A 16,206-nucleotide genomic window follows, 5' to 3' on the forward strand; every position below is an offset into this window, starting at 1 on the left:
CTTTCATTCCTGCAAGGACTTAGTTTCACAATCCAGCAACAAAGAACGTAGCCAAATGTTGACACTTGAAACTAAATAGCATCAATTTTTATTTACTATGCAATATTTGACTTACCTATATCCTCTTGTACTCTATTCAACTTCTTATGGAGGCACTTCAAGCTCATTAAATACATAATAAAGGAACAAAAGAGAAAATTGAGAGGATAAATAGGCAATTGGAGCTTATTAAATATTGGGAGCTTCTTGTGAAAGGGCTTCAAGCTCTTTTCTTCTGACTTCCATTCCTGTAAGGATTTAAGTTTCAAAGTGCTTGTAAGGAGTTTCCCTTGCTTGATCATTAGATCCTTCACTACCACTACTCCCTATTTATCATGGTCGAAGTAACAAGAAAGCCACGGATTCAAAGCAACTCCTCCCGCATCATTATCTCTTCCAAAGCATGGTACAGCATGCCAAGCATGCAAATTCCATCAAAACTTCAAATTGAAACCAATCTATTTATCATGGTCAAAGGGACGAGAATGTGATGGGTTCAAAGCAACTCCTCTCACATCATTCCATCTTCCAAAGAGTGGTACAAAATGCCAAGCATACAAATTCCATCAAGAGTAACGACATGAGACACATTCCAGAATGGAAGGATGGCTCCACAAGACCAATGAGCCATGAGAGGACTATAAAGGTTAGTCAGAGGGATTTCAAAGACATACATGGCCTCACAGGAGGGCTTTCAAAGACATGCATGGCCTCACGGGAGAGCTTTAAAATAGAGTAGAGACCTGATGATCAGGAGGGCTTTCAAAGACATGCATGGCCTCACGGGAGGGCTTTAAAATAGAGTAGAGACCTGATGATCTGTTGCAATTGGTATCACTTCAGGACCACAAACTTATGGTTGAGATATCTTCCACAGCTATGTTATTCCAACATTTTTAAGCAGTATAAAAGAACGGTTGATCTGTGAAAAAACTTAAGATTCACTTGCACAGTGAAGTTAGAGGGTTGTGGGATTCATATTTCTTGATGTCAACCATTGCAATGAAGCTTGATACTTGCTTTGCTTTTAACACTTTTTACATGACTGACTTGTAAACCTGTCCCGGTGAATCCATCTGCATTTGGAGGACCAGTAACAAGCCCTAGAAAAACAGTTATCTACTTATCATAACAAATGAGGACTTGACCAATCCACTCTGTACACAAAACAACCGCATTAAGGGCGTATGGTGTAGTCTTCAGTTCAAGATTCTCACCAACGGAGTCAGCACTTCTTTCATACTAAAAATACATTTTTCCAGTCACCTCAAAACTACACAATTCAACAAAGTTCAATTATTACAATACTACTGTAAGTGGCATGTCAAGGGTCTCCCAGGGGTACAAGGGGTATGCACCTTCAAGAGGGCGTCCATCCCCCATTCAAGGATCAGCTACAGAAGATTGACTTCTTAGAAATCGCAACAACTTGCAGAAATAAAGTATTGCATGATGAGATAGAGGTGCATGCACCTTCAAGAGGACGTCCATCCTCCAAAAGATGCGTCAAAGAATCAGCTACAGAAGATTGACGTGTTAGCAATTGGAATGACTTGAAGAAATGAATTACAAGGCACAGTGAGTCATGCTTTTCAAGGGCCCAAAGAAGATCTAAAGCAGATGTTTCACAACTCCATAGACTTGAAAGACAGTCCACAGAACATACATCAAAAGACTGACAAAACACCATGATTGAGCAGTCTTATATCATAACATCAAATCATAAGCATTGAAACAACCAGCACCAAGTCAGTGTCTGTAGCCCTTCCAGAAACCAACTTAAATGCAATACAGAAGGCAATACAATTTGTGACTTTCTGTGCACTTCATTTTCGGGGGAGGGCACACAGCCACAGAGAGAGAAAGACAGAAACAGAGAGACACACAGAGAGAGAGAGAGAGAGAGAGAGAGAGAGAGAGAGATGAACTTGGCACTCACAAGCATACTAGGACTACATAAAGTACAAGCAACCTGGTGAGCTAGATGATGAAGTCCAGGAGCAGACATCTGTACAAAATCTTTTAAAAGACAAAACAAGCCACCATCTGCGGTCCTCAGCCATGTACAAACAAGTCCAACTTTCAAAAGTCAAACGTTGATATGACTGATGTGATGAATTCACTACCTAAGTGAGCTAGCAATCCCATTTCAGCAGTTATTCCTCCTTTGCAAAGGAAATTTCAACATTTCTTCTGTGTCTATATGCAGTACCAGCCTGTACAATTCCTTAGAAGTTGAGTTTAAGGGGATAGATAATCACTTTTTTCCCCTGAGCTTTACTCCAAGTACCCTTTCAAGTTTGGTGATGATCTGCTGATTTGGTATGGCTTTTCCAGATTCATACTCTTGAATCACCTGAGGCTTCTCATTAATTTGCTGTACAAGAATGGAATACTTGATAAGTAAGAGCAATTTGCCAACAATTAAGTCCACAAAAAAGGAGAGTAAATTGCAAGCTCCACACCTGTGCAAGTTGTGCCTGGGTAAGCTTCTTGTCTAGACGAGCTTGCATGATAGACTTCTTCAGATCTGTTGACACTCTCTCATCTGATGGAAAGCAGATTACAGCCCATTTAAATGCAGAAAACAGAATGGGAGGTACAGGAAAAGGGGCAACTTAACCAGGCATAAAAACTTTTTAAGTCCAGACAACATATAGGGAGGTATTAAGATAACCAACCACTCAAACAGGCACAAAGACTTAGAAAACTTGAAAGAGAAGAAGAGAAAAATATAGGAAGAGAAGGACAACTGACGGGAAAGAACTTCAGTTTCTTCATCAAGTTTTTTGGTATTCAAGCCTGGAGTGCTGGACGATGCCTTGTTTGAGCCAGCGTTATCTGCAAACATGACAAATTCAATGCTTCAGTAAGCCTCAACTACAAGCCAGCTGTTCCATTTTGGTATGATGAAACTATGTTGAGGTAAGACCTTAAAACAGCATAAAACTAAGACAACCAGCCACTAGTTAATCCTCATGTAACAGCAAGGGGGCAAAATCACTATACCGCAAGTTTTCCCATAGCTACTAGAAATCATCATCTATAGCAAATTACATTCAATAATCTTGGGAGCATTCACTTGTGGTCAGTGAAATAAAGTAGAATAAGGAATACAACAAGAAGAAAACTAAATCTAACTGGCCAATAACTGGAAAAATGAATTGGAATTGTAAGCATGTGATTTGGAGAAAACACTAGTCCATCATACAAAGACGATGCATTGGGATTGTAAGTGTCATGAGGACATGTATTTTTGAAACCTCACTTAACATGTAGATTAATTTTTAATCACATGGTTAAGTAAATGTTGCACATGTGAGGTCTAATTAGGGTTAGAGTAAACTCATGAGCTCGGGACCCGAGGAAATCATGGGATGTCAAAGGCAAAAGTTGCTATAAGTTTTCCACAAATGCAAGACTGAAAAACATCTTTAGAGTTGGAGAGAGGCATTTTAGTGTATTCAGCCTGCAAGAGAGGAGGAAGAGATGTTGCTAGTCTAATTTGCAACCATTGGAGGATTTTCTGAGGTAGCCAAGGGTAGGAGATGTTAGCAGTCATGTTTGTCATGCCTTGTCATCTCCTGCCTGTGAGCCTCAGTCTGAGTCAGACGAGGACATTAGGAGCTCTGACATGTCTGTCATGTGTTATGATGGGGGAGGCTAGTCACTCTTGACTGGCTGTCTTAGGATGTGTATTTCTTTTTGGCCTCTTTTAGTGGGCAGCCACTGGCTGCCCGGCCACCTTTTTGGTCACTGTTGTGGGGCGCCCATTTTAGGGCACTTTTAGGGTTTGCGCCCATTTTAGGGTTAGGGTTAGGGTTTATCCGTTCCCTATTTATTGGCAGCCCCCCTCCCCACTTGGTCACTTGTCTTCTTGCAGATTCCGACACTCCTCCCCCGTGGTGGTGCTGCCATCATCATCAGCCTGATCTGGTGCCCTCACTGACGCTGTGGGCTGCGTGCAGGGATTGATCAATCCATTTCAGTGTATTCAGCATTCATTTCAGTCAGTGCAGATTTCTCTTCCTTATTTTCTGCTTCCTCTCTCTCTCTCCCTCCGTGTTCGTATTTCCTCTTCCGTTGCGTACTCTCATAGGAGAAGACCAATCAACAACAGGTGACAGCATCTACAGGCTGTTGAGACAAGGCAACAACAATAAATGACTGATTTTCTTTAGTTCTTTGCATCTACAAGTTGATGAGACAGGGCAACAGTCGTGAATGACTGATTTTCTTCAATTCTTCTAGAAGAAAGTCTGACTTTTCTCCCTCGTTAGCATTCTCTCTCATCTCCCAACCTTTCTACAACCTTACAACATTGAGATCACCAAAGGCTGAGAAATTTCAGATTTCTCTCTTGTAAACCCTAATCTGCAGCTGAAATTGTGGGCCTCGAGAAGCATGCCAAAAATTGGAAGCTCCAAGACTTGGATTCAATAGGGCTGAAGCTGTTTTTAGCAAATTCAAGTGGAGGGACCAGCAAATCAATGAATTTGGGGCATTGTCCATCTCCATCAAAGTAGATGAAGGCTAATTGACTCCCCGAATCAAGGAACAAATCAAATTAAAGACTTGCTGGTCATTTTGGACAACAAGGGGAGTTGGAATACCGAAAGGGATTGGGAGAATCCCATTGCACATCAACTTCTTCTTCAATTAAGTTAAATAAATACCGAAAGTGGCACCAGTTATGGGGCCAACAAGGTGTCCGTTGTCCAAGATTGTAGGTTAATTAGCATTCCTCAGTTTTGTAATAAATGTTACTACTGTAACTAAGTTGTAATTAGGGAATTACCACCCTTCACGAAAGGGAGGCTGGTTACAATAAGCATGTGATTTGGACAAAACACTACTCCATCATATGAAGATGCCCTAACAACCCTATACAAACAAGTTCATTAGCATGGCCAATTTCAATATAATGATACAACATCTGGGCATGGGAATCAAAAAGATAATGGCCCAAAGCTTTAGCATATGCAACAAGCTTGGGCAATCCAACTTCCAAGAGTATATAGCTACAAAACGTTGATAAATATGGGCAACTTGCTAAATTCCTTTTCGATTTGCATCTCCCAAATAGGAAACGTACACTATAAGAAGACAAGGGATCAACCCCAAAAAGAAATATAAATTGATTAAATATGCAAATAGTAAACGTCACCAAGTGGTACATGAAGCTCTCATCCAACTTTAGGTCCGACCTGATGCTAGATATGCTCGATGCCCCACACTCGTAAGGTGTCACAATTGGTTTAATGGTGATCAAAGTTATAAGGCCCCCATTATGAGGAAAAGCCATATGTCAAGCCCATGTGGATCCTAACTTGTATATCAAATGAGGTTTACATGACCGGATGGCAAAAAGGTGACCTTTGTAGCCCATGGATCTAACCTTTCAATTAGTAAGTTGTGTTGGTAGCAGCTCAAGGCACATTGCATTGAGTTGGGGAATGTGGGAGTTATAAAGGACCCCTATTTTGGGGTCCAAGGTAGCCAAGGGCCCCAAAGGGGCAACACACCCACCCAATGGCAAATATTCCATGGACAACTAGGAAATGTTCATTATATAGTAGATCGAACAAGCCGACCTAACCACCTTCCCAAGCTATAGAAGGCAGACTCCTGCAAAGCCAAAATCATCTTTTACCCAGTAAGAGTTCTTCAAGCTAGCCTTGTATCAGCTTGTTTGGAGTTATAGATTTTTGTTCCTCTTATTTGCTATGCACTCTCTATTTCTTGCTAAAACTTGCATTCCCTCTCACAAAGGGTGGTAATAACCTAATTTAACAATAATTATAGAAAGCAAGTAAAACATATAAATTGAAATGCACAATTTACCACTTAATCTTAGACAATGCACTAACTCTTGGCCCCAAAACTGGCACCCCTTGCAATACTTCTTTAGCTTGAATTGCAATTGGATGAATTACACTTGAGATTCCTTCAATCTCCATGATCAAATTTAGCATCCCTCAAGTGAATTTTTATGAACTAGGAACTAGCCTTCAATTTCTAGCACACATCCAAGGTGGCATCTAAATCCTAATTACTGGCTGTAAATTGGGGATTACAGCAATAACCTCTCTACTATCCACCAAATTTGACTAAAATCTGCTTCTAATGGCTAACAATTGCTAAGATATGTTGAGGAAAGGCTGGAGCAAGAGGGAGAATGCTATAGAGAGAAATTTCAGAATTCCATCACTGGAATCTCTTTGGATTTGTTGTTTCCCAGATCAAAGGTGCCCAATCTGCCATCATCTACAACTTGGGGCTCCAAGATGGCTGTCACCAGCCCAAAACTGTTGTCGCCTACTGCTCCTTGCCTCCCCCAAGGCTGCTAAGCCCTCCACACAACCGGTGCAGCCTTCCTTCTCTCTCTCTCTCTCTCTCTCTCTCTCTCTCTCTCTCTCAAACTCAGAATAGCTGCAATCCCCTCTCTCCAACCTCCAATTGCCTTCTTCTCACTTGCATGGGCAAGTTTTTTCCAAGCGGCAACCTTCCTAGTCCATATTTCAGCAGCCATGAAACTAATTTTCAAGCAATTTTCAGCCATTTAATTAATTCTGAAAAATAATTCAGCCCATCGACACTTGCAAGCATTGGAACTCGGCAATCTCATCTATTTGCGTAATACCAAGCCAGATATTGGTTTTGTTGGTGTTTTGGACAAGTTCTAAAATAAACCACATATACGTCATTGGAAAGCTCGGATGCTAGTGCTCAAATACTTAAAGGAAACTCTTCACCTTAGTATCAACCGAAGAGTCCAAGAGTTTTATAGTAGGTCACCTTAGGACCATTATGACAAATGCTACTAGAACCCATCCAATTACCCAAGGATGTAACATTGTTGGGCCATCTTGGATTGTGTTTCAGCTCTTTCCCCTTCCCACCTATCTAGCAACCTCTCTTATTGCTAGTGACTAGCTTCGAGTGTTGAACATGTTTCCTTGTGCAAACACTACCTTCTTGCCTACTAGGTGACCATGAAGATTGGATATACTAACATTTCAACCTTTTTTTTTATTGTCGCTTATGTTGAAAACTCACGCATCTTGCACTAGTGAGGTTATGTCATCCACTAGTTGGTAAAACTTGTGGTTTTCCTACCAATCTACATCCTACATTGTTGCTTTTTCAGCTTTAGAGAGGGTCTCCTATGTCAATTATGATCCTTTACTACATTCAATTCATTGCAGCTCTATTCTCTATCTAATATTGTGTGCTTATGTATACGAACTAACAAACTCTTGACCACAAAATGCCTCGAATATCTTTCTATAACTCCTATCTTTCTTCACTCTCATGGCACCTCTATATTCTTCCACTAAAGATGAGTATGAAGGCACTAACTTCTAAACTTGGAGAGCTATTCTAGAGGCTTGGTTAGTGTAGGTGAAGGGGAGGATGATGTCTCAAGCAATTCTCTACCAAATTGAGTGGTTGCAATGTAAAGAGGGGTGACAAGAAACAAGTGAAAAGCTTCCGTCACAAAGGTTTCAAATCTTCCCTAAAGTCTCTCTGCACTTCCTAAATAAGATTCTGCACATCCACATTGCCAAATATTGCCTTTTTGCTTTTTGCCTCAAATTGCAATTGCTAAGATCTTTGCTTCATGCAATTGAAATGAAGGTTGTAAACAATCTACATGGCTTCAAAATCAATAAGGCTATTATAAATATTAGGCTTTCCTATCCATCAACTCACTTTAAAGGCTCAATAATCTTTTAACATATTTGAAACTTCAACTTGTAAGCAACAAAGCCTACTTACTACAATACCTACATAGCAAATTAGCCCATCCAAAAACTTCCACCTTTCAAGTAAACTTGCTTCCTCTATTTTGAAGATTCTTCCTGGTCCTCTACATACAAAGTACTGAGCACGATCTATTGCAAGCCAAAAATCTAACATGATTGTCAAGTAAAATAGAGGTTCTTAGGACTCACCATCCAATCAAGCCAACCTCAAAATGTTTCTGAAAGTGACCTTAACAATGGTAATCTTGAGCTCCAATTTCCAATCTTTTAATATTAGTACTTTGGATATTAGTACTACAATATTTTAATGTGTAATTGACACTCATCCTTGTTCACTAATCCAATTGTTATGCCGCTCATTTTCCCTTGAGAGTTAAGTCAACAACTAGGTTTTCCACAGCTAAGGTTTGGGAATCTTCTCTCAAACCTCTTGCAACTTTTAAATGCCATTTTTCTTCTAGTCTATTCATCAACTAAACCACATTTTCTCTTTACTACATATGATTCAATTTGCAATGTCTATGCCCTATTTGGATTATGACTTTTGTGATTAGAAAAAGTTGTAAGCTAGCTATCATGGATTCAATATAAATGAGGTCATCAACAATATTAAGCCTTCTCTTACTATCCTTTTACTTGACCGATGTCATATGGTTTTGAAGGCAAAACAAGAAAACTCTATAGTTGGAAGATCCATTGGGTTCAAATGGACTTGACCTTACTTGGTGTACACAACACTTTGCATTATTGTTGTTATGTAGGACTGGAGTATAGCTTGGACTCATAAATACTCTTGGACAAGTGAATACACTCAATGATCAAAGGCTATGTACCTTTGTGCATAAAGAATAAGAAAGGGAGTTATATTTAGTAAAAGGCATGACTTTTAGAGCCTAAAATAAGATGTGAATTGAAGGGGAGGGATTAGTACATTTTATAGCCAACAAGAGAAAAGAGAGAACGTGGACAACATGCGCCAACAAGGTTGGACAAGACATAAAAACATGAACAGCAAGTTCATCAACTAAGGGCTGAAGTACGAGGAAAGAAACAAACAGAACAGGGCTAAATTGCTTCAAAACAAGGCTAAAATATAAAGGGCTGAGTTGAATCAAGTAGGCTTGAATTATAAAGGGCTGAAGTATAGGGAAAGAGACAAGCAAAAATAGGGCTAAAGCACAAGAAAAGAGATAAACACAAACAGGGTTTATTTGATACAATAAAACATACAGGACTGACCTTGAGTATGAGACTTGTCAATAAACACAAATAGGGCTGACTTGATACAAAAGAACATACAAGGTTGTTCTTGAGCATGAGAGCTATCCATATACACAAAAAAGGCTGATTTTACAAGAAAACGTACAAGGTTATTCATGAACATTAGAGCTGCCCATAATCAAAAACAGGGCTGATCTTGTAATACATGGCTGTCCATAAACATTTAGGGCTGTTCATAGCCAAAAATATCCTAGATATAAGTGATCAAAATTGAAATACTTGCTTTGATCTTGATAGATGCAGAAAGTTCAATGGATTTGCAAGTATGATTTCATTGTTTCGCGTCCACAGCTTGATTCTAACCCTCTTCTTTTCTCTTCATCGTATCACAAATTCCATCTCTTCCTAAGTTGAACTGTTGAAATCTGAGACCTAGCATTCTCGCTAATACATGACAAGTATCTTAACACCAAATTTTCTCTTCAAACAATATGCCTCAATTTGTAGTCTCTAGGATCTATTAGTATGATAGTTCATGTAGCTCTCTAGGGTCTATTTGAATTATACTTCATGTAGGTGGAAAGAAGGTTGTAAGTAAACTACTATAGCTTCAACATTAATGAGGTTACTGTCAATAGTGAGCCTTGTCTTGCATCATCTCACATGGAAGGTTTGGATGCTCTTCTGAAATTTATGAAATTTTCAAGTTATAGGCAATAGAACCTACCAAAATACTGTGAAGGTACCACTATAGCTAGCAAGTACCTTTGGAAACTTACATAACTTTTAGGTACACTTTCTCTCCCTCTTCATTTTAAAATCCTTGTCCACATAGAACTTCACACAATCCAATGCATGTCATGTACTATCTTTAGAAAGTTTCATTGATACATTGCAAAAGAAATCCTCGAAATTCTAAATCATTTCCATCTTAAGTCCTAGGACCATATGAGCTCTAGGAAAAAATCCTTGCAAAATGTAAGTAGACTAAAGCTAATAATAAAACATTAATTCAAATATCATGAGCAAACTATTATAAAGACAAATGTTTTTTGGTAATTCTGTTCATTCATTCTTAAAATACCTTCTAGAGCATCACTAATATCAATTGAACCCACTATAACTTTTTGATTCAACCCCCATATAACTAACTATTAAATTGACATCTTTATCACTAATGATATATAACAAGCAAACCATACAATTAATAATTGTTCTCTAAAAAACCCTTTTCAACAATATTGTTTTAGTTCCTTTATGCAAGAAATGAGTTACCAAAACTTGGCTCACTGTCCTTGATTACCAAACAACTTCTAGGTAGTACAACTATGAAAGCCATCCACTTACCACATGGAACCTCCATTAACCACTTGCGTTAATGCACTCAACTTCATTTCACATGACACCTATACTAACCCACATTCTTGAAGCTCCTTACAAACAATTGGGTAGCAAAACCATCTCTTGAATACTTGTATACCCTTTGTATACCAAAAGAAATGGTAGTTTGCTTCTATTGCCACTCAACCAACAATTCCTGCTTGCAATCACAATTGTTCAACTTTAATGGACCCAAGCACTACCAATATCAATGTGACCATCTATCAACTAGGATTGGGGGCATGCTCTTGGTGTAACGGATTGATGGTATAGCAAGTGGCATGGTAGGAGCAAATTGTCACATGGCAACCAACTAGTCTAGTCAAATTGGCCAAACAAGTCGAACAAGCAATAAGACACATCAAATTGATTTGAGAACCTATGAGATCCAACCTCTTTCTTAGATTCAAGGACCATCAATCTTCAGAGCTTGAGGTTCGTGATGGCAAACTTCTTGAGGCTAATTGGTGAGATTATGAGAAGCATGGGAGTGTGCAAAAATGCATATGCCCTATGAGTACATGGAATCATTGTTGTCAACCTTTTCTATACATCATTATTGCTACTAGACTATGTGAGTAGCAAAGCCTCATACAAGGGAATTCAACCTATAAATCATAACTCTTTCAAGCAAATCAATTTCATAGTTATTTTAGGCCATGCGTGCTTTGAACATCTCCTTTACAGTAGCTATACTATTGGAATCACTTTAATCACTATCAGACAATGCAAACTCAAAAAGTAGAGAATGCAACATATCTAAGCTTACAAACCAAACACTCTACTCATGGCTAAAACAGAAAACTCTTAAACGATTTCAGCCTATCCAGCATTTCTTCTTTGTTCAATATCTGGCACAAAATTTTACTGAAGTGCATTAGTTCAGGAATTGATCAAACTAAAACAGCAAACTTCATGACTTGCGGCCATTGTCAGTAATATTTTGTGGGAGAAGGGTGGAAGACAACACAATCACTCACAAGGGAGAGTAATAAGACCAATGCAGATCAACCATAATTCTATGGAGGGAAAGAACTGCTTTCATGTCAGTAAGTTTGGTGCCAGATTTGATACAATATTGCTTCTGAGACTTGGGCAGATTTACAAGGGGGAGTGCGGTTACATCTAAAGTTGAGGAGCAAACCCTCCAATATCTATATTACAGAACGAAGCATACCAAAATAACATATAAACTATTGTGTTAATACAGAATCATCTTGGCAAATGACAAATTTAACTTAATGTGACAAAAGGTGTAATGCAGATGCCTTGAGAACGCATTAAGAGCCGCAAACTAGATATCTAATTTTAACTTCACATATAGAGAAAAGGTTACTGATCGTATGTGATAATCATCTAGATCATCTAGCCTGGCATTGGAGTCATCCTATAGCAGTCATTGCTAGCTACCCCTTTTCCTGCAGTATGCCACTTTTGATTCTACTCATTGTGCCTTATATGCGCCTGTTTAAGATGATGCAAAATCAAAACTGCCCCAAAATATCATATAGTCACTTCAAGGGCGTACTTCTGTGATGCAATCGCTAATTCTCAATATGTATTTCAGAAAACTGGTGGTTGTGAACAGTTTAGCCATGAAAAACAGAACCAGCTATCCACTTAAAACGCACACATCGAACCATGTAGAGAGGAAAAGAGATACATACATTTCTTGATTGTTTCCACGGGGCCGCCAGCCCTGCGAGCAGCGTTCACAGCCTTCTCGTCTCTTTTAGCGGCAGCGTTTGGAGCTTTCTTCCTGATAACCACGGGCTCCCAGTCTTGCGATAGTGGACCAACTCCTGCCATTCTCTCTCTCTCTCTCTCTCTCTCTCTCTCTCTCTCTCTCTCTCTCTCTCTCTGTCACAAAGAATCGTCTCGACGCAAACCCTAGCTGCTTCCTCTGGTTGATATTTCGCGTAGATCTGAACTTTCGAGTCAATACGATCAGGCGTTTACATTTTGCACCTTTTTATGTCCATGTGGACACGTCACCTCTTAAAAAGTGTCATTTATCCTTAATTAAAGATAAAGATTAGTATGTGAAATAATCAGAGCAACTTAAGATTATTTATTTAATACACTGATGTAAATATCAGATTCTTTGATATATACCACATTATGAAAAAAAAAAATTAAGATTAACTCAAGGCTAAGACCTACTAGCACGAGTGATAGTGAGATGGTATGTTAAACCCAAGGTCACAGGTTCCATTACGACATGCAACAATGAAAGCAGCTTGGATATTATAAATAGTAACTATGGCTCCACTCAGCCGGTCACCAAGATGGATGACTTAATGGGACCCAATGCCGAGTTGATAGTCATGGGTTTGGGCGCCCCTTGATTAAAGTATCCTCAATCGACATGGGCCCTGGTGTACAAAAATACAAAATCATTTCACATCAAAATATTAAGAGTTAAAGACCCTCTCGGAAATCATGCGAAACTTTGGTCCAATATCCTTCCTTCACTCACAAATTTGAAAATAGCACCTACCCTCCTACAGTAATTGCAAATTCATTGATGTCCTAACCACAAGCATCCCAATTTCCACAAATAAGCCATCCAGCACATGAGGATTTCTCATTTTTCATTTTCATGATACAAAGCCTTCCTCCTCCTCAAAAACGGCCTAAGAACCAGCAATGTAATCTCATCAAAATGCAACTCATTCTAAGGCTTGAAGTTTGGATAGTGAACCGTCTATTTGTCATCCCTAATCATAATAATTGTCTCCCTCGTTTGTTTTGAAAGAGGTGTGGGTCCATCTGTATCAAGTTCCCAACCTATTCTTATTTGTATTTTGGTAGAGTCAACCCGAGTCTTTGAGCTTTCCCACAATGTTAAATGTGTACTGCAAGGTGATAGCCAAAGCTCTCACCATGGGAATCAAATTTGTTCTTTATAATATACTTCATTCTTGTTGGTATGGTTACATGGCTAGGCATAGGAGCCATGATGCAATCTTGAATATCATAGTCTCTATGGAGTGTGCCTTGGGATTACCTTGATTGGACCTGTTATCACCTCAACTACTAGTTTTGAATCCATATTTCTCAATATTTCACACTTTGAAGGTAGGAACACATTGCATGAAATTTAGAGGATAAGATCCACCCACAATGCATCATATGAGAGTGTCAACCGTTGTTTTTATCTAATTACAAAAGCCCTCAAGTGATCACCTCAACTAATACTAGTCATCACCTTAGTTCGCTGGTATCTAGGCCATTAAATTCATGTTTGCATGCTTTTTGTGGGTGAAATAATAGTAGAAGGTGTCTCAAAGACAATGTCTACGTAGCATATTCATATGAAGCATTATCTGATTGTTTGAGTACAGATGGAAAACCCTTAGCCATTATCTCGACTAATATTTTAAATCACCTCAAGTTTTGGTTTTGATGTTATTCATTATTGCATGCTTTTGTGTTATAGGAAGAGTCTATGGGGCAAATTCCATGCACCGCATTGGCAACAAGGATATCCTAGAACATATGGTCATAACCTCGAGTGACTTTAGCCATCACCTTAACTTATTGCCTTTCAAGTGATGGAGCTTCTATTTGTATATCCTAGAACATAGGGTCATAACATAGCTAACATAGGGGGCTAGTAGAACCAAGTCTAACATCATCCTTCAACTTAGATGATATCTAATATCACCTCAACTAACTTTCAAGTAGGTAAACACACTTGCTAAAGGCCCAAACCTTATGAACACCTTCTTGGGGATTGGACCTAACCACTTTCCATTAAACAAGTACATTTGTGAGTGAGGAAACCATCATCCAACTCATTATTCCATCATCTCAAATAGTGTATTCGATCCCCTTGACCCACTTGTTAAAATAGAGGATAAAAGAAAGAATAGAGTGACAAATTTTGAGTCATTTACCATATCAACACTTGTCAAATATCATTATTGAGATAGTAGGTGATACTAGTGTACATCCCCAAATCAACACCACTTTTAGGCCACAAATTATACAATACCCATTATCTTGATGGATGTAAGATAGGAAAGATAACATGCATTTTCTTGAGAATTTGAAACATTAGTTCTCTAAATTAATAGTCCAATGCTTTACAAGTCACTTGATAAACTAGAGGAAAAAACTCTATGAGTTGGATTGACTCCTCCTATTTCCCCTCAAATCCCTAATCACAACAACACTAATGTAAAACCAAAAAGAAATGACCATTTATTTAATCATAAACTTGTTTGTTCTTGCTTAATCCTTTTGATAACCATTCAAGTTTAGGCTCTTGATCTTTAAAGCTTTAAACCTTATTGCTTTCACACCGTGTGTGAGGTGCCCCCTCATTGTCTTTTTGAGGGGTCTACAAACCCAAACCACATGAATACATAAGCAACATTGCTAAGTCTTCTTCTGAAAATGACAAGCTTAGTTGCTCAAGGGAATTTTCACTCTACTTTGCAGAATATGTCATCATAATCCAACCATTGAATGCCCATCAAAGAAAATCACTTAGAAACCAATCAAAGATAAGTGTAAGCAACATTGCACTTGGTTTAAGGCAAATGTGAAACAAATGCAAGCTAGATGTTAGCCCATTTGATGTAGCATGGTCACACTTGGTTCCTATTGCACTCTGTAAGCTTAATATCATTGGACACACCCTTAGTCTTTCAAGGACTCAATGCACGAAGCTTAGGACTATCTCTCACCTAGCCTACTCATGTGGACACATGAACCTAAGATTCAACACAATGTAGTGAATGACCTTACCAATACTTACCACATTGTTATTCGCATCGGCAAGCTATACTCCATGGTCCATGCACACACATGCTTGCTTGCTTCCAATGTCATCCTTGTGCTTGAGAGGAGTCATTGCTACGAACAATAGGAGATGAAGAAATGGAGAAGAGCTTCATGTAGCATGCCCTTCACACACTCTATGTGTCACTCTTGCTCAAGCACTCAATCACCACGATGAATGAAGATGAAGAGAAGAGAATGGATGAAGCTTCATCGTGCACAAATCCCTCACTCCACACACTCTCCCACACTCCCTCTTCTTCATTCTCATATGTTTGGACAATCAAGTAGTGAGAGATATAGGAAGCCTAAGTTAGCACACACATGAATAGCTTGCTCTATTCTTTTTTATCCTTCTTATACATGATTTTTAGGGTTAGGGTTCCCATGTTCCCCTTGTGTATCTAGGCCACTTTTGTAGCCACATGATTGCCGATCCTCCCTTATTTTCATGCCTTTCTTACGGGCTTTTAGTCTTCATATGATTAAATTAGATACATCACCCTTCTCAATCATCAAGAGTCAACCAATTTCAATAAATTTTACACAAGAATGAGCTTGGCTCTCAAATTTACATAGAGAACTAATAGTGCAAGTCATGCAATTGCTTCAAGATTTACAAACTAATAGTGTAACTACTTCATTGGACATTATGAGTGGTGATCCTAACATTATCATAGCAACATGAAAAAATATATAATCCACAGTATTGATCCATTGTTCTTTTTCATGATTGGTATCGTGTTGCTTTTTACAGGTAACATTACCCTCCTTCTAGATAAGTGCTAGTCCCGTGGCAATCGTTGTTGTAGATGACATGCTCTAGCTTGCACCAAAGACATGGATGCTTAGGATGTCAGTGTTTTATCCTTGAAGGAGTCCTTCTAGTTGTGGTTAAAATGGTTGGTTAGGTGACAAGGCTACTAAAGTTTATAATATTCTTTTTATCCCTAACGGGTGACTTCCAATGGTGGATGAAGATTGGCTTGAAGCTTATGGAAGAAGT

The 16,206-nt window shown here is 38.8% G+C and overlaps 1 protein-coding gene across 3 annotated transcripts; it reads right to left on the reverse strand.

Moving 5' to 3' along the window:
* Positions 1 to 956: 956 nt before the first annotated feature.
* LOC148039111 (multiprotein-bridging factor 1b-like) lies at positions 957 to 12,357 on the reverse strand. Of its 3 annotated transcripts, XM_087674997.1 has the most exons (6): positions 12,077 to 12,357; positions 2,797 to 2,880; positions 2,505 to 2,587; positions 2,301 to 2,416; positions 1,513 to 1,557; positions 957 to 1,433 (listed from the first exon to the last, which is right to left on the reverse strand). In XM_087674997.1, the coding sequence occupies exons 1-5, from the start codon at positions 12,216 to 12,218 to the stop codon at positions 1,554 to 1,556; spliced, it is 429 nt and encodes a 142-aa protein (XP_087531123.1). In that variant the 5' UTR covers positions 12,219 to 12,357; the 3' UTR covers positions 957 to 1,433; positions 1,513 to 1,553. The 3 variants fall into 3 exon arrangements, with proteins under 3 accessions (XP_087531123.1, XP_087531122.1, XP_087531124.1); XM_087674996.1 differs by having other exon boundaries at positions 957 to 1,557; XM_087674998.1 differs by lacking the exons at positions 957 to 1,433; positions 1,513 to 1,557 and having other exon boundaries at positions 1,968 to 2,416.
* Positions 12,358 to 16,206: the final 3,849 nt, after the last annotated feature.

The sequence above is a fragment of the Lygodium microphyllum genome, chromosome 3 (genome assembly GCF_053477565.2).
Source record: "Lygodium microphyllum isolate KBCC chromosome 3, Lygodium_microphyllum_v1.1.10, whole genome shotgun sequence".
Taxonomy (NCBI): domain Eukaryota; kingdom Viridiplantae; phylum Streptophyta; class Polypodiopsida; order Schizaeales; family Lygodiaceae; genus Lygodium; species Lygodium microphyllum.

Excerpts from the sequence above, each read along its gene's own strand:
- LOC148039111 (XM_087674997.1), bottom strand. The coding sequence starts at position 12,218 with ATGGCAGGAGTTGGTCCACTATCGCAAGACTGGGAGCCCGTGGTTATC. Across the intron at positions 2,588-2,796 it reads AGAAACTGAAGTTCTTTCCC|ATGAGAGAGTGTCAACAGAT; the intron begins GTCAGTTGTCCT and ends GCTTTCCATCAG. Across the intron at positions 2,417-2,504 it reads CCCAGGCACAACTTGCACAG|CAAATTAATGAGAAGCCTCA; the intron begins GTGTGGAGCTTG and ends ATTCTTGTACAG.